Source organism: Saccopteryx bilineata, chromosome 7 (assembly GCF_036850765.1).
Source record: "Saccopteryx bilineata isolate mSacBil1 chromosome 7, mSacBil1_pri_phased_curated, whole genome shotgun sequence".
Lineage (NCBI taxonomy): Eukaryota > Metazoa > Chordata > Mammalia > Chiroptera > Emballonuridae > Saccopteryx > Saccopteryx bilineata.
This window is the reverse complement of record NC_089496.1, coordinates 106,069,544-106,087,997: the sequence shown is the minus strand read 5'-3', so window position 1 is coordinate 106,087,997 and position 18,454 is coordinate 106,069,544. Positions and strand designations below refer to the sequence as shown.

The following is an 18,454-nucleotide window of genomic DNA, read 5'->3' as shown; positions in this document are numbered from 1 at the left end:
AGCCCAGCGAGAGAGGAACAGAGAGGGCAACATTCCTGGTGCCTTAAGTTAAGCTCTACTCTTTGACGCTTCAGGGAACTCAGAGTCGTGCCTAGCGGTCTGTAAGCACACATCTGCTGATTTCTTTTATGCAAGAAAGAAAGGCCATGCCACGGGATCCACTGGGCTGTTACCGATGCTATCTATCTCCGCAAGCACTGCTGCATTAATATTTAGCTAATTCACGTGAATGGGCCTTTGTGTTGACATAAATAGATGACATGAGTGCGGACGCCCGAAGCAGGCTTTTTCATTTGGGTCGGATTCGGAAAAGTCATTGTGCCTGGCGACAAAGCTCATTATTTACTTTGTGCTCTGAAGGGTTTCTTTTTTAGTGGCCGTGGATGGATGTTTTTTCCTAAGTAGAACCTTTTAAGATGAAATGAATGGTGATTGAAATTGTTTCGGTGGCTGCCAGGCGCTGGGTTTCTGGTGATAGATAGGGGTCGGGGTCCCCCTGGTGAACCCCACGGAAGAGCAGGTGTGTTTATGGGCATTGGATGCCTGAAGCCAAAGGGAGATGTAGCTGGGTTCAGAGGAAAGACGGCAGCCCCCCACTCCCCCCCCCAAGCCTGTCTGTCTGCACCTGTGACTGACCAGTTTTGCCGCACTTGGCTCTGTCTTGGATCAGGCGGACACCATGGAGTCGTCCATGACGGTACTCAGGAAAGCAGAGGGGAGAGAGCGCACAGCACGCCCTTGGCGAGAGGCCCCAGCTCCACCTTCCGTAGGGAGTCCAAGAGCAGGGGGACAGCGGACAGGGGGAGGCGTTTTGGGTGCAGTTGTCCCAGTTCCTAACTCTGCCACGAGAGCCCAGCTGTCCTGTGAAGGGGGTCACACATCCACGCAGGCACTCACCCCCCTCCCGGCGTGGGCTGTGCTGTCCACAGAACACAGCAGGGGCCGTCTCCATTCACGTCGAGGCCAGGTAGGCCGTGCTGTCCACAGAACACAGCAGGGGCCGTCTCCGTTCACGTCGAGGCCAGGTAGGCCGTGCTGTCCACAGAACACAGCAGGGGCCGTCTCCGTTCACGTCGAGGCCAGGTAGGCCGTGCTGTCCACAGAACACAGCAGGGGCCGTCTCCATTCACGTCGAGGCCAGGTAGGCCGTGCTGTCCACAGAACACAGCAGGGGCCGTCTCCGTTCACGTCGGAGGCCAAGCTTTCCACCCAGGGCCCCCGCCGCCTCCGGTGTGTGGCGTGTGTGTGCTGTCGCTCAGTCTCACCTGTACCAGGAACAAAGCAGCTCTGAATCCATCTTCTGGAATGTCAGTGCTCTAGAACGTTCTAGAAGGTTCAAGGCCTTGTTGATGGATGCTTTTAGGGAGGAATAGATGGGGAAAGTTAAATGCTATACAAGAGACCGGCCGACGTTCCAGGCAGGAACGAAGGAGGCCGTGTCCCCTTGGCCCCGGCTGGCCGGCCTGGACTCGAGTCTCAGACATTGGTGCCGTTGGAGGTGTGGATTCCAACCCCGTGGAGGAGCTGGTTTTTACCAGCCGTGGACCAGAGTGGGGGCGGAGGCAGGGGCTCTGGAAGCAAACTGCCTGAGCTCAGACCCTGGCTGCACCTCCTCTTGGCTTTGTAGTGGCGGGTGGGCTACACGGTGTCTCTGTGCCTCAGTTTCCCTACCTGGAAATGGGTTGTAATCGATAGTGCCTTTCTCATTGGATTGTTGTCAGGATTAATGTGTTTGACACGTAGGAGCTTTTAGGGCTGACGTTTGTCACATAAGGAGCATTGGTTCAATAGTGGTCGTAGCCCTTGTTAGCGGGCGTGAGGACTTGACGGCGGAAGGAGGAGAAAAAAATTACAGCAGTCACCGAGATGGGTACGGTGGCTCTTGGGCAGAAAAATTGTCCTTCGTTTGGCAACTTTCATAAACCATACGTCTTTTCTTGAGTTAGAAAAAAGAAAAACACAAGGGTTTTCAAAAAGAAAAATGAGGGTCATTCAGAGGGTACAAATTTATAAAACATTTTATCCGTAGCTACCGATCAAGTTATCCATTTAGACACGGTGGTAGACTTGGGGCCTTCGCGACCACCACTGGAGAGGAAAATAAAATTCTCTATTAAAGATGTTAAAATGTTTTTAGTGACACAGTCAGTTGGCTGCCATAGAAAGCGCTGGGCAGGTAACGATGCCTCCGTGAATTTCATCCGACGAGGGTGACGGTAGATACTATCCACAGTCTTTAAAGTGAAGCCTCGATGGGTAGATTGATGTGGGTTTTTGAGCACACAGCTTGTTTTTAATGGTGTGTAGACATGATCATTTCATAGGAGCGGCCTTCTAAAAACGATACATTTTGGGGGAGGGCTCAGCTGTTCTTGTATGTGTTGCCATGGTGTGGAGAAAGGAGCCTTTTAAACACATGATTCAATCCACATTTAAATTCTGGCACTAAGAACAAGGGGGAGAAGGTGCCTGCAAACGGGTTTTCCCTTCCCTGTTAATAGACATAAACTAACAAGCCATCTGTCTCCAGGGACCTCCAGCTGGATCAGATGTCAGAAAATATTTTCCTAATGTAACTCTTGCCCCCCTCCCCAGGATTTTGGAAAAAGAAAAAGAAACATCAGATGGGTCGCATACGAAACAAAATGATCTTACCTGTGAGGAGTTGAACCATGGAGCTGAAGCTGTCTGTCCCAACAACACTGTAATGTTGTTTTCCAAAACAGGAGCGCCTTACTGGACCAACACGGAGAAGATGGAGAAGCGCCTGCACGCCGTGCCGGCGGCCAACACCGTCAAGTTCCGCTGTCCAGCTGGGGGAAACCCAACGCCGACGATGAGGTGGCTGAAAAACGGAAAGGAATTTAAACAGGAGCATCGCATCGGAGGTTACAAGGTAGGACCACGCTTTCAAAATCACACTTTAAAAAAAAAAATTTATTCATTGCCTAAGTCGTCCAAAGTGAGCGGGAACTAGAAGGAATTAAACACAACTCGGTAATTAATCATAATTGATCATTTCCATGTTTGCTATTAACAAAGTAAAAAGAAAAAAAGTTAGCCTGGACTCGCATGTAATTGTAAAGTACAATCCCCATTTGCATTGTTCTTTATATGAGGCGAGTTTAATAACAGAAGGGTCAAAAGTTGAGAGTCTGTTTTCTATATGCTTTATAAGTCTATAAAAACCAAAACTGCCGCAGAATTTGAGAAGTGTAAGTAGGGTTGCTGTGTTTGGGCAGGTCTGTGTGAAAAGCGGGACGGACCTGGGGTAGAGACCGGAGCGCGAAATATTAAATATTACGTATGGAGAAAGGATATGGTGAGATGACAGGAGCAATCTCCCTGTCTTCCATCTTCGAGGATCCTAAATAGCCCATTACCGATTCTGGTGAAATGTCTTACCACTTACTGGGGGTGGGGTGGGAGGATCAGAATGGACAACCGTCTCCTGGAAGGTGCCTGTAGATGTTCGTTCAGGCCGTGGTTCATCCATTCAGCAGAAGTGGATTGAGTGCCACCCTCTGTGTGGCGGGCACCGTCCTAGGCTCTGGGGCAGGCGCGGGTCCAGAAGGGAGGGCGGATAACAAGCCTGGTAATCCGGGCGCTGACGTGGGTGAAGTCAGAGAAGTGTGCAGGGAGAGGTGATGCAGGCTCTTTGGGAGACCGGGAAATCCCGAAAGGACTCTGGGCTGAGTTTGGAGGAAAGGCAAGAGAGATGGCATCTCCAAATTATTTAGGGAGAACTTGAAGAATGGATTGTATGAGGAAGACTTCAGGAACCTTATGATGAGATTCTTTGGTGCATTTGGAACATGAATGAGCATAGTAGTTACCTGCTGCTGCGTAACAAATTACCCCAAGACGTAGTAGTTTTAAATAACAGTGTTTATTACCTCACGCTTCCAGGGTCAGGAATACAGGTGTGTCTTAACGAGGACCTTCCGCATCAAGTCCTCTCACGGAGCATAATTGAGTTTTCAGTAAAGGCTGGGTTCTTATCTGTGAGATCACTTGTGGGGGCGGGGGTGGAGCTTCTAGACCAGCGGTTCTCAACCTGTGGGTCTCGACCCCAGCGGGGGTCGAACGACCAAAACACAGGGTCCGATGGCTTTAGGCGACCCCTGTGTTTTGGTCGTTCGACCCCCGCCGGGGTCGCGACCCACAGGTTGAGAACCGCTGTTCTAGACTGACCCACGTGGTGGTTGTCAGGGTCACTTCCTTGCAGCTTGTCGGACTCAGGAGCCCTCAGGTCCTCACTGAGTGTTGGCCGGAAGCCACCCTCCCGTCCATTGCCAGGTGGGGTCTTCCATGTGGCAGCTGGCTTCCTATGGGTGAGCAGACCAGAGGAGCCTGGGAGGAAGTGTGAGGAAGACAGACGTCACTGGCTTTTGGAACCTAATCATGGATGTGTCTCCCACCACCTTTGCTGTGCTCTGTCATTAAGCAAGTCACTAGGGCCAGGATGACCCAAGGGCATGACTCTCAGGAGACATGGGGACCACAGGGAGCCGCCTGGGAAACAGGCACAGTGGTCACGGAGAGAACGCTCCAGCTCAGACCGTGGGTCCCGAAGAACCAGGCAGGAGGGCTTTCTCACTGGCAGTGAGACACAGACTATTTCCCTGTTCCTCTCACCTGCGTGTAACGGCCACCGCTGCCATGGAGGGCACGTGAGCCCCTGCCCTCCACTGCCGTGGTTAAATGGGCCTTCTCGCCACCCACAGTGCCCTGCAGCCCTCTCCTGAAATACCACATACACTTACGCATCTTTAAAGAATTGTTTCCCTCTGCAAAAAGTTTTGACTTTTAACACTGAAAAATTATTGTCTAGAAGCCCAAACCCAGAGAATGATTGGGAAAGCCCAGAGTACATTTCTAAGAGCATTTATAGGTAGTTTACGTATAACATCTGCTGCAAGGGGGGCGTGCTCTGACGCTGGGGAAGGGGACGTATTTCAAGTGTATTCCACGACTCCTGCTCCTTGGTAGAAGCAGGAGCCAAGAGGGCGGGTTGTCTCTTTGTTCTTAGTTCAGGCCTTAGACCAGGTACACTGAGACCGGAAGGTTGGCTTTTTTTCTTTCTTTTATTTTTTTAAAGAATGAACAAATCTTTCACTAGCTAATGCTGCTTGTAAAGGAAGAGTTAAACGATGAAAATCGTGGCTCCTGGGATTCTCACCCCCAAGTGAAAACATCATTGCTGCACCCCCAATAATTTATTTAAATACATCTTAAGTATAAGAATGATGGTCAGTGCATTTCCTCATTTAAGACGGCCTTGGAAATAAGCACAAAGGGCTGATGAGCCTCCAGAAAGCTCCAGGTCTCAGAAGAAGTAGAAACGGCTTCCTGATCATGGGGCGGGTAGTGCTTGCTGATCGGAATGAGTGATTACGAAGGTGCTGGAAGACTGAGGCTGCCTAATGAGAAAATGGGGCTTGATTTTTAACAGGTGCAGGCAGTTCAGTTTTAATTACTGATGACAGCATTCTGCTAAATGCCGAGCACCCATGTTCTAAAAGTAAAATGAGGACCCGTCAGCAGAATGCCTCCTGCCCGGCCTCACGGAAACCCAGATGACCAAAGCATTTTCGTTGTCTTGCATCTGAGCCATTCTTGGCGTGAAAGAGATGTGGAGTTTCAGTGCATGGGAACAAAATTCTAAAGTATCTTTTGCTTTTTTTTAAAAGAAAAATAAAAGGTGGGGAGCAAAGGGAAGGGTCCCTCCCCTTTGGAAGGGGGTGTGCTGGCTGGCAGTGACCAGGGAGTGTTTCTTGCCCTGCTGGGCGTTCTCCCTGGAGCAGAGGCTGTGGCCGTTGGTCTCAGTGGCCTGGAGGGGCACCCCATCCAATGCGGTGGGAATCAGCCTGGATTCACCACAGTCGCGGTCTGCTGGAAACGTAGAAACTGCCTTGAGCCCCAGAGGCTTCTGGGACTTGAAAGGGAAAGACAGAGATCTCTCATCTGGGAAAAACGTAGTTACCTTAATGTAAGTTGCACTAACGATGTGTTAGATCCGCCCCTGACCCCTGGTCATGAAATCACTGGAGGTCAGAGAGACTGGTGCCCACCGCACGCCTCCCGCGCTGGTCCAAGCTCCCCGATGGCACGGGGCCTGCGTTGGACCGTCAGGGCCCCCTCCTCGGGGCCTGAGCCTGGCAGAGTCAGGAGCATGGTCAGCCATGTTTGGTTTTCCCTTTGACGTTTCTTTATCACCTACGTGAACTTTGAAAGAACCATGCTTCTGTACGTCTCACCCGAGGGGACTGTCCTGGACTGGTTACTCGCTTCTGTGGCTGGCAGCCTCCCGGAAGCCAAGGGACCTAGTGGACACGCAAGGGCCTGCTGTCCGAATGACCCTCTCCCGTGACGGCCGCCTTTTGCCACCTTTTTTAAATGAAGAAGCAAGGTGTCAAGTTTTCCAAGATGTCTTTTTCCAGAAAGCAGGACCCGAGAGCTTCTGCAAACAGACGTGTTATTCCTGCGATGATTCTTCTCGTGGTGAGTGTCCTCCTGTAAACCATGGCGGGGCCCCGGGGCCCTGCTGTCCACCTGGCTCTTTTTACCCATTGGCCCTCGCCCATTGCCTTTCGGCTTGCTTTGAGATGGTACACACATGCAGCCAATGAGGAGAGTAGGGAACAGAAAAAAAAACCAAAACACCCCGAAAACCAAATCAAAGGGAGTTATGGAGTGGAATAGAAAGCTCATTTTATTTCATTAAAATAACCAAGAGAGCCATTCGGGAATTCTGCTGTTCAGTCTTATTTATTGAAGAACTCGTGCTGAGCCATCCTTAGGTGATTAAGAGTCAAATTATTGTTTCTCTTAGCATGTGGACCAAGGCTGGTTGGATGTTATTAATTTATTTTGAACGATGAAGCTTGACTTGAAGCAGAACTGCATCTTCCTGATAGCCCGGAGGCTGGGGCTGGACCGTGGGCGCTGTTGTGAAGCCTCTGTGCTTCGGGTCACCTGTCCACCAAACGAGAAGAGTGACTCGGTCACCCTGCACATCTGACCCCTTCCGGCTCTGAATGCCTAGTAGTATAACCGTTGCCTGGCATCCACCATTTTTCATCTTAAACAACAGCACAGATGATTATTATTATTTTTCAATAAAGAGATCGCCTTTAGAGCTAGATATTTCATAGGGCTCCGAACAGTTATGACAGTTTAATGCAGAGAAGCAGGAGGTGACTGAGATAATTAATGGACCACCTCTGTTCCCAGCTCATTCTTAGGTAGTGCTTTAGGCATGGGGGGGGTATTCTCAAAAACCATCTTTCATGCCATTGCCGAGCATGAAGGAACGAGATCACCGGAGAAAGCCCTCCGTGGAATTGGCTCTCGAGCCCAAGGCTCCGGGTCTCCAGGAGGTTGGGGTTCCCACGGAGCCTCGCTGGCGGAGCTGCTGTTTGAACCCGGGCGGTTTTGCACCGGTATTCACGCTCTCACCAACTTACGTTCTTCCAGTGTGGGTTCACGTGTTACAAAAACGGTTATGATGATGAGGAACACATAGATAATAATGGTTTCCCCAGAGCATGAAGGGCCAGCTATCAGACGGGCCAGCGTGTACTGTTGAGAGCAAACCTGGGGCTATTTTTTTTTAATAAATAAATTTTTATTAATTTTAATAAGGTGACATCAATAAATCAGGACATATATATTCAAAGAAAACATGTCCAGGTTATCTTGTCATTCAATTCTGTTGCATACCCATCACCCAAAGTCAGATTGTCCTCCGTCACCTTCTATCTAGTTTTTTGTGCCCCTCCCCCTCCCCCTCCCCCTCTCCCTCCTTCCTTCCCCCTGTCCCCCATAACCACCACACTCCTGTCCATGTCTCTTAGTCTCGTTTTTATGTCCTACCAATGTATGGAATCCTGCAGTTCTTGTTTTTTTCTGATTTACTTATTTCACTCCGTATAATGTTATCAAGATCCCAACATTAATTATAGTATAATACACATAACATAGAATTTGTCATTTATTTTAAAAACATTTTTCTCACCCCAAACAGAACCTCTGTATTCATTCAGCAATAATTTCCCATTCTCCCCCCCCCCCACTCCAGGCCGTAGAAACCCCTAATTTAGTTTTTGTCTCTATGAATTCTGTCTCTGTTCTAGGTTTCTGAAGTGGACTCCTAGGATATTTGTCCTTTCTAACCCTGCTGATTTCACTGAACACGCTCAGGGTTCATCCAGGTTGTCCCATCAGTCAGAACATCATTCTTCTTTTATGGCTGAGTAGTAGTCCAGGCTGTGGAGAGCCCACACTTGATCAGTCCATCTGCTGATGGACACTTCGGTTGCTTCTGCCTGTTGCCTATTGTAAACCGTGCAGCAGTGAACATGAGTGCCTGAGTATTTGTTGGAATGCTTGCTTTCAATTCGTTTGGATATTATACTAGGAGTGGAGTTGCTGGGTCATAGGGTAATTCTGTGTGACAAGGCAATTCTTTCTTTTCAGAAAGGGCCTGAGATTTTTAAAGTTCAATTCAAAGGCAGCGGACGCCCAGCTGGTCCTCTGCCTTTAGCATCTTCAGGGAACAGCGTGTAAGGGAGCAGACAGCTGTGCCTTTTGAAGGTCCCGTCCCACGTCCTCTGGCGGAGGTTCGTGGATGGTGAACGGAGCGGAGGAGCAGAGTTCGCCCAGCCCTGTTCTGTGGGCACCTCCTGAAAAGCAAACTTCTTGGCGTTGAAGCATTAAACAGGCGTGGTTCCCCGTCTGCATGGGGATAAGCAGCTGTAAGGGCCACAGCCCTTGACACGTGTAAGCTCACTGTGTGGATGTAGACCCGGAAGGGCTTGGAGTCACCCAGGAACCTGCTGACAGTTGGGGCCTGGCACAGGATGCATCCTGATGACAGTCGGTCTGTGTGTTGAATTGTAGTTCATGGGGCACCTGGAAGGCCCAGGTTAAAGGGGCTGCTGTCTGTTGGGGTAAATCGGGTCCTGACGCTGGTGGAAGGAGTCTTGGCAGTCTTTATCAGCACATGGACATAGCATCCACCAATTTGTACGGAATGAAACTTCCCTTCCAGCCTCTGGATGTTTACTCTGCCGGTTATCGAACACCTGGGTATTTGGAAACATCTGGATATTTTTGCAATGTGGAAACCGAACTTTGACCTTTCACCTTTCACCTAGGAATTTTGGTGTCATCATACAAACAAAATCTACATTCCCAGTTGTCACCCGAAGGTAGCTGGGGGCTTAACGGGGCACCCTGGAAGATTTAGGTAACAGAAGAATTCCACAAGAACCTGTCCGGGCCACCTTTCCTCTTTGTGATGACAGGGTGTGGAATGTTTGTGGAATCCAGTTTTTGTTTTACAAGTCAGAGAGTTTAGGCTATTAGCTGCCATCTGCTTTGTTTTGGCATTAAAATGTTATTTTTAAAAGTCTTTAGTGAGCATAGTTTTGAAGTCTTGTGCTCTCAGTCTGTTCCTTGGCAGATGAAAAAGAAGGATGAATTCCACCGAGATTTGGCCCTGGGCAGGATGAAAAGAGAGGGTTGGGCATGTGCTGGTCGGTGTGGGATCTCTCTTCCCTCTGGCTTTCGCGTTTCTGCGGGAGCGACAAGTTCTGCGGCAGAACAGCCACTCCTGAGGGGGGCTAGGAAGCTGTTTCAGCCCCCTTTCGGGGGGGAGGAGAGGAAGGGAGGGGAGGGGAATGTGTGCAAGATTTCTGTTTAAATTTGAAAAGTGAAAATGAGAAGTAAATATTTATAATCCTACCACTTAATTATATAAAATATGTTGCTAACAATTTAAGACATTTTTCTTCCTGATTTTAGCTGTGTTTCTGTAGACATGCTTATAGATTCAGGCCTATATACACCTAGAGGGCTGTATATGTATGTGTGTGTGTATTATTTTATTTTATTTTTTTATAAAATGGGGCCCTGGTCAGTTTGCTCGGTGGTCGAGTGTTGGCCCGGCATGTGGATGTCCCAGGTTCGATCCCCAGCCAGGGCACACTGGAGAAGCGCCCATCTGCTTCTCTACCCCTCCCCCTCTTGTCTCTCTCTCTCTCTCTCTCTCTCTCTCGCTCGCTCGCTCGCTCTCTCTTCCCCTCCCGCAGCCATGGCTCGGTTGGAGCAAGTTGGCCTGGACTCTGAGGATGGCTCCATGGCCTCACCTCAGGCGCTAAAATAAAATAGCTCAGTTACTAAGCAGTGGAGCAGTGGCCCCATCAGATGGGCAGAGCATTGCCCCAAAAGGGACTTGTTGGGTGCATCTCGGTTGGTGCACGTACAGGAGGAGTCTGTCTCTCTGCCTCCCCGCTTCTCACTTAAGAAAAAAAATGGGATCATGAACATATTTGATTCAGCCCACACTTTTTTTTTCCCATTTATCAGTAACTATTGATATGTTACCAGGTTGGAATATACAGAATACCTCATTTTTTAGTGACTATATGCTATTCTAGTGGGAAAAGCTACACAATAGTTCATACAGGATGAACTAGACATTGTTAGTGACTCTTCTTGACGGAGTCCTGTGTTTTGCTGTTACAAACAGTTCTTGAAGCCACAACAGTCTTGCTCATATGCCTTGAAGTTCATCTTGCTATTTTCTGTATAGGCTAGATTTCTAGAAGCAACATTAACTGGGTCGGAAAAACAGTGTTGCTAATTTTAGTAGGTATGACCAAATTATTTTCCAGAAGGGTTTTTCCTCCATTTATGTCCCCATTTGCTGAGCCTCTGTTTCTCTGTCACCCTCACCCAAGTACTCAGTGACCTTGGTCTTTCTAATTTTTTTGTTAATCGGCTGGTGAATAACAGTGTCTCATTATTGTTTTAATTTGCATTTCCCAGTTGTTAATGAGATTCAGCATCTTTTCATATGTTTATTGGGTGTTTACATTCCCTCTCCTGGTAAGAGTGGAGCCGGTGAATGGCGCTGGTGGATGTGCTTAGTGTGTGATTGACCTCACTGGCAGCGAAATTCAGGAAAACATGTTGAAGACGATCTGACATTCTTGTTGGAAGGATGGTTTCTTTAGATTTACACCCTATCGTGGTATGGGAACTGTATTTTTTAGAAGAACTCGAATCTCTATGCCTTTGCTCCCCACCTTTATAGACTTTATTGTCTGTAGTCTTAGCTTCCCATTTAATAAGCCACTGTTGGTGGTAGGCTGTCCCCTCCAGAAGTTAGCCAGCAGTCCCACCACTGGTGTCTCCATGGGGCATGGGCCACAGCTCAGAAAGGCTGGGGCTGGTGGTATGTCAGGGCATGGTACTGAAGGAGTGGTGGAAGAAAATAAATATTAACAGCCCTGCATGGGGCAGTATTGATTGAGTACTGAGGTCCCTGGCAGGGCAGAAACGCCTTGTTTGGTGAGTGTGTTTCCTGTTGTGAAAGCGTCTTACGAATGTTAACGTACTAATACTTGTAGTGCATCTCCGGGAAGTAACTGTTCAGGGGCATGTGCCCTTGAAGAGGACTCTTACGTGGCATATCACGGCCCCCGGGGAGAGACTGGACTGCCCATAGGCCCTGGGTTAAAAATGGCCGCAGTAATGCCAGGCCGCATGTGCCAAGATGTAATGTCTTGGGCGGAGGCCGATGATGCCCTCCCTGTCAGTTCAGGTTCAGCTCCATTTGGAGCTCCGCATGTGCCAAGTCTGGGTCCAGGCGCAAGAGAGACATCGGTCGTCTGGGTGGGGTCCAGAGACAGGCACTCACCACGATTAAGGGCTTATGGCCTGACATTTGAGTAGGGGCTCAAAGAACTGGATCCCTTCAGCAGGGCTAAACGCGGGATTACGGGCTTGGTGACGCTGGGGCCTGTGGCTTCATCCCGAAGTTACCCCTCCATATGACTGGTTCCTTAGAGGCCAGGAGAGTCGTCCCATTCTCGATGTCCCTGAGAGCTGGAGGATTTGGGGGGGGGGTCTCATCATGGGCCCGTTTGCCTTGAGTTAGGTCAGGGCACTGGTACTGCTTCTTCAGGCTTGGAGCTTGCAGCTGCCGGGTAGCACCCAGGGGCCGGGATTCAGATAGAGACTTTGAATTGCACTGGAAAATTGAGCACCCACATCTTCTCCTTCAGAATACCCCATTCGATGCCTTCTGCACTGGAGGTGCCCATCTATCCCTAGAGGAGACCCGAGCCTCTCGTTTTGGTTCTGCTGGGGGCAGAAAGGGAGTCTTCTTCTCCCGTGTGGAACACAGACCCTCCCCAACGCGGATCTGATGCCTTCAGGTTCATTTTACAGCCAGGCGTCTCCCCTGTGACAGTGAGCGTGTGTGTCCATCATCCGCTCCATGATATTGGACTCACACACAACCTCCATGGTTATCCAGGGGGGCTGGTGACAGGCAGCAGCTGAAGTGTAGGGACCGCCTGCTCAGAACTCGGTCTAAACCCATTGCTTGTGCTCTCGTTCAGAGGAGTCTGGCCTTCACCTTCGTGATCCTCCCCCTAAGACGGGTGGTGATGGGCAGTGGTCTTGTGTTTTCACTCGGCATCTGCAACTCCACTCTGCCGCAGTGGCGTGCATAGCGCGGGCAGCCTGACCTAACAAGGGTGGTAGGGTGGCTGGTGCGCTCCTACAGCTGCGGACCTCTGCTGGCACTGCTGTTCAAAGGGGACAGCTGCTTGTATAACAGCACTCACAAGACGGTCTGGTTCTCCAGTTTAGTTCCTTGAATCACTCGTGTGCTTGTGGGGGCTCTCCCGGTATTAGCGGCTTTTCATGTGATTAATGCCAAACTCTCTTGCGATGCTCAGAGCATCATTCAGAAGGTCAGTTGAAATTCCTGAAACAATAATTAAAATTAGCAGGTCCTGGCTTTTTCTTCTTCTTCTTTCTTCTTTTTTCTTTCTTCTTTCTTCTTCTCCTTTCATTTCTCCAGAGTAACTTGTCCCAGATACCTTTAAAGAATGATTTGGAATCGCAGAGCAATTCTAAAGCCTTGAAGCCATAGATGAAATCTGCATTTGGTCCTCCTAAGGAAAAAGCATGCTTGCTTGAACATTTGAGTCTATGAAAATATTTGAGAAGCAAGGTGGGACCGTTAGCATCTAGGCTGTTTGCATGTTGACAGAACTGTGGGTAGGAATCGCGATGACTTCTTTTCGCATGTGCTGCTTATCTTTGAAAAGTCTCAAAGGAGTTTGTAAACAGATGGATATACAACTTAAGTTTCCTAAGGATTCATTGCTCCCATAGTTGTCATTCTGAGTCTGTTTCTCAGGAATATGTCACATCCGTTCGTCTGCCACCAATGATGAGAGCTGAAACTTCTTGGGACTGCCAGACAGCCTCTGGGGGCTGTGGGGGTAAAAATGAGAGGTTGTCAAACCAGGAGGTTCCAGAGACAAGGACAGCACCTCCTTTGTGGACTCCTTGGGAGAGTTTCATCAGCTGAGACGGACGGAGTGCCCAGAACAGTGCCTGGCATGCAGAAAGTGCTCATGAGCGTTGGTCCTAGTTGGCTCCTTGGTACCCTGGGGACGAGTGAGTGAGCATCCCGGGAGCTCACCTTCCCTGGGCACGGGTACCATGTGGGCTAGTGCTCAGGTTGTCTGGCCATGTGGCTGCCCTGGAAGGGACTGGGTATTCGAACATGTCGCTACCCATACGCTTGACATTTGCCATGATGATGCTCGTTATTTCTATTTGTCACCATTCTGAGTCCTTACTATAAAGAAAATGCAGAAATCAGGAGATCCTTCTCTTTACTTTCCTTGTCTCCCCCAACTTTTTCTTTTTTGTATTTTTCTGAAGCTGGAAACGGGGAGGCAGTCAGACTCCCACATGTGCCCGACTGGGATCCACCCGGCACGCCCACCAGGGGGTGATGCTCTGCCCATCCGGGGCGTCGCTCTGTTGCAACGAGAGCCACTTTAGCGCCTGAGGCAGAGGCCACAGAGCCATCCTCAGCGCCCGGGCCATCTTTGCTCCAATGGAGCCTCGGCTGCAGGAGGGGAAGAGAGAGACAGAGAGGAAGGAGAGGGAGAGGGGTGGAGAAGCAAATGGGCGCTTCTCCTGTGTGCCCTGGCCGGGAATTGAACCCAGGACTTCTGCATGCCAGGCCGACGCTCTACCACTGAGCCAAACTGCCAGGGCCTCCCCCAACTTTTTAAATCAAGAAAGTGGCCCTGGCCAGTTGGCTCGGCGGTAGAGCGTCAGCCTGGCGTGCGGGGGACCCGGGTTCGATTCCCGGCCAGGGCACATAGGAGAAGTGCCCATTTGCTTCTCCACCCCCCCTCCTTCCTCTCTGTCTCTCTCTTCCCCTTCCACAGCCAAGGCTCCATTGGAGCAAAGATGGCCCGGGCGCTGGGGATGGCTCCTTGGCCTATGCCCCAGGCACTAGAGTGGCTCTGGTTGCAGCAGAGCGACACCCCAGAGGGGCAGAGCATCGCCCCCTGGTGGGCAGAGCATCGCCCCTGGTGGGCGTGCCGGGTGGATCCCAGTCGGACGCATGCGGGAGTCTGTCTGACTGTCTCTCCCCGTTTCCAGCTTCAGAAAAATACAAAAAAAAAAAAAAAATAATAATAATAATAAATCAAGAAAGCAAAGTACCCAGCAGATGGTTAAATCACCGCCTTGGCTTTGATCTTTTTAGGTACGCAACCAGCATTGGAGCCTTATTATGGAAAGCGTGGTCCCATCCGACAAAGGAAATTATACCTGTGTGGTCGAGAATGAATTTGGGTCCATCAATCACACCTACCACCTCGACGTTGTCGGTGAGTTGGCTTCAGCCAGAGTGGCAGCGACGTGTCAGCCGGCTGCGGCTCGACTCATTTGAAACCCTGAGAGTGAGCCTTGTGTCTCCTCATGGTTTAAAAAGGAGAGTCAGCTCGTTTATGGAGAAGGAGTCTTCTGTCATTTGACCATGCTCTGTTTCCTGGTAAGCCAGGTTGTGTGTGTTTTGTGTGATCCTCCTGGCTCCCAAGTCTCATCTTGTGTAAAAGGGACGTGGTTTGGAAGCTGCTGACTGCTGGGAGCGGAGGTTACTCTGGAAATGTGAGCGTGCGTAGGGACGGGGTGTCAATGCACAAGAAGAACTTTGTTTTTAAAAGACAGGCAACATTAGCCAAAGGGGGGCAGCTAGTATGATGCTGGCTGACGAGCCAAGGAGAAGCTGTTGTAATGACTGAGCTGGTAGTTGGCGGGTCGGGCTCTTCAGTTCTGTCAGAAGAAATCAGTGAGACACTACATGTTAGTAGTCTCTCCACGGAGGCTGTTTCTTCTGTGCAAAGGGAACTGTGTACATGGGCTTATAAACGCCATTTATCAAAGTACTCGTTTAATTAAGTACCTTAGGACCACATAGCCCATTGTCCCGGAAACTCAAATTTCTCCCCGCCTTGCCTGTTAAGATGGGTCTTGTGATAAGTGATGCAGAGAAGGTGTTTCCCTGTCCGATTTGAGGGTTGATAACACGGAACTATGCAGAAGCTGTGCCTCGTTGTTGCAGGGGTGCTGGGCTGAGAGCTTTTTTTTTTTTTTTTTTGGTACAAGCCATTTTTTCCCTGCCCCTCAATATTGCCCCCTGTCCTTGAGTCCTTGCTGTAGGTTACCTAGTCAGATTGTCCTCCTCCATCTGCTGGTTGTTGACTCCAAGTCAAAGCTCACCTTGACTCGTTTGGCCAGTGGGATTCCCCTTTGTGACTCTGCAGACCTGTGTCCACCCACCGTGTGTCGGCAAACGAGGCTTTCCTCGCTCATGTCGCACGTGGGCGTGTGTCGTCCTTCCACAGAATATAAACTCCCTGAAGAGAGAGACCCCAAGATATTTGCATTGCCCAGGAGCCACTAAAAATCTTCCTCAAAGCTTGAGCAAACCAAATTTCCATGGATTCAGTTAACTGAAGTTTTAGGTAAACTGAAAACTGCACAGAAGACCCTTTTGATTTTCTATCAAGTTGAAGTAGATTAAATCCATCAGAAACTCTGCATGATGGGGTTTTTATTTCCGGTTCTGTGCCAGCGTCCTGTGAAAGTATCAGTGACATTTTATTTTTGTTATTTAGGGGGTTTTGGTGTGATGTAGGTCCTATGGATATTCACGACAGACTGGGTTTTGGAGGCCTCTTGCCGAGATATTTATGGAATGTTTCTTAGTGGGAATGTCTATGTCCAGCTATGTTACAAAACAGGCACAAAGGAGTAACCCTCAACTACGAGACGAAAATGGTTAACTTTTTTTTTTTTTTTTGGCATTGACGGACTATACATCGATTGAGGAGCATGTGACTTGGATTTCAGTTTGGGCCTCATGTATCCTGACTTGGACATGAAAGTGTTTATATTTAAGGAAAGAAGGTTTGGGGGGCTAAACGTTCTAAATACCTAATTCCAAAAAGAGGTAATTTATTGTGGGAATAAAACAGTCACGTTCTAGCAGTTTGGTGGGCGGGGGCTTAGGTCTGCCAATCATTCAGTCAGGTTTCAGATTGGCTGGGGCCGTTCCAGGAACCGGGAGTCACGTCTTGGCCACTTTGGCCCGGGATGGCTTCTTGCTCAGAGCAGGTTGAGTGGTTATGTAAAACATTTAAAAACCCCACCACCACCACCACCACCAAACCCCCCCACCATCCCTTAGAGCTTTCTGGCAGCTCATGTCTCTGTGAAGCCCTTAAAATCTCTCTTAGAGTTGAGGCTTGGATTTGAATTGGGCTGCTGAATAATGGAATTGTGCTGTCTAATGTTAATCCCCCGGCAGTCGGTCTTGTTGAAAAGAGCGTATGATTCAGTGGTGTAATGCACAGGGAGCGTCGAGTGTATGGGGTAACGCAGAGAAAGGCCTGATTATGTCACAAAGTTGGGAGCGTGCCCAGCTCAACGTGGGCCAATAATGACACAATGCTGGTTGGGAATATCCATTAAAGCTCAATCCTCATAATTTTCCGAGCCTTGAACCCTCTTTATAAATAGAAGCCAAGAGTCAGTTGAGTAGGAGACATTTTCAGGAAAGATGGAGGTGCGAAATACTCTCATCTTTGCTCAAAACCCTAGTAATTGCTTTGAGAAGCGCTAATAAAATAAGCAGTGAGTCAGCTAACACGTCTCACGCCGGCTTACAGGATTGGCAGCCAGACCCTCTGAACATCTCAGCAAGAAGACACAAAGGCGATTCAGGCTTGAACAATGAATGGCTGGTGGCCCACCGGTCCCAGTTTAATATATGGCTGTGTGATCACAGCTTTTCGGGCACGTCTCTGTTTCACAGAAAATCGGACCGCAGCAGCGGAAAGCTCGTCCTCTCCGAGGATTTATTTGCGTTGCTATGATACGCAGGCTTGCGGTTCAGATACGACGAAGCGTCCAAATGGGCGAGATCTTTTTTATTGACATTCTTCCTCGGCGAGGCATTCCCACATGCGCTTTCACGTTAAGAGCCGTGTAATTTAAGTGACATTCTTGTGTTCGGGAATTAAACAGGACACCATTGTTGTGTGTGAGGGAAAGGCTTTCGTGTTTGTGGGATCCCCTTTTAGGAGCCTCGCCTGAGCCTCATTAAGATCAACACTGTTGCTTTTTAGCCGGTTTCTTGCCAGAGGAAAATGAGCGTGAAGCTCCTCCTTGCAGTCATTGTGGCAGTCATAAAACCGGCTCCCTTCTGGTGCTAGGTCTTTGCCCTCGTCTGTCAGTGAATGAGGCCAGAGCGCTGGATTTCGACCAGGGACCTGCCACCAAGAGGCCGCAACCTGGGATAAGTCATTTAACTTTCGGTCTTCATGATCCTCCTGTCTCCGAAGGGAAGGTGCTGGGGCTCGCTCACGTTGGAAAAAGACAGCCAGCCTGGTATCGTGGAGAGAGGAGCAGGTCTGTCAACCCACACCCTGGGCCACCATGCGAGTCGGACACTTACTAGGCATTTCTGAGCCTCTCTCTCCTCATCAGGAAAGTTGGGATGGCCTTGCTTCCCTCTGTCCTGGGGTGGTTGTGGTCAGCATCCTAGGGACTGCTCCAACAAATGATCACAAGCTGGATGGCCTAACACAACAGAATTTTTGGTTTTGGAAGCCAGAAACCTGAAGGTGTCCACGGGGTTGGTTCCTCCTGGAGATTCTTGAGGGAGAGGCCGCACAGGCGGGACCTCTCCCAGGTCCTGGTGCCTGATGTCAGTCCCTGGCTTGTGGATGCCTCGCTTCCATCTCTGCCTCTGCCTCTCTGTGGCCTCCCCTCTCTGTTTGTCCCAAAGCTGCCCACACCTTTCTCTTTAAGGACACCTGTCATTGGCTTTAGGGCCCACCCCAAATCCAGGATGAATGTACCCAGAGATCCTTAATTATGGGGACCTTGTTTTCTAATAGGGTTACATTTGCAGGTTGCAGGGTTTAGGACATGAACTTACCTTTTGGGGGGCATAGCTCAACCCACTACCATGGTTATGAGGAATCAGTTGTGTTAGCAGATGAAAACACCAAGTTGGCACCCAGGTGGCCAGCAGCAGATGCCGGCATCTTCC

At 49.6% G+C, this 18,454-nt stretch overlaps 1 protein-coding gene across 5 annotated transcripts in view; it reads left to right on the top strand.

Moving 5' to 3' along the window:
* Nucleotides 1–18,454, top strand: part of FGFR2 (fibroblast growth factor receptor 2) — a 103,967-nt gene that overhangs the window by 35,070 nt on the left and 50,443 nt on the right. For all 5 annotated transcript variants that reach the window (XM_066240422.1, XM_066240421.1, XM_066240419.1 and 2 more), the window contains 2 exons: nucleotides 2,727–2,896; nucleotides 14,600–14,723. In XM_066240422.1, coding sequence (XP_066096519.1) covers nucleotides 2,727–2,896; nucleotides 14,600–14,723 — 294 coding nt within the window. The remainder of the gene's footprint in view (nucleotides 1–2,726; nucleotides 2,897–14,599; nucleotides 14,724–18,454) is intronic.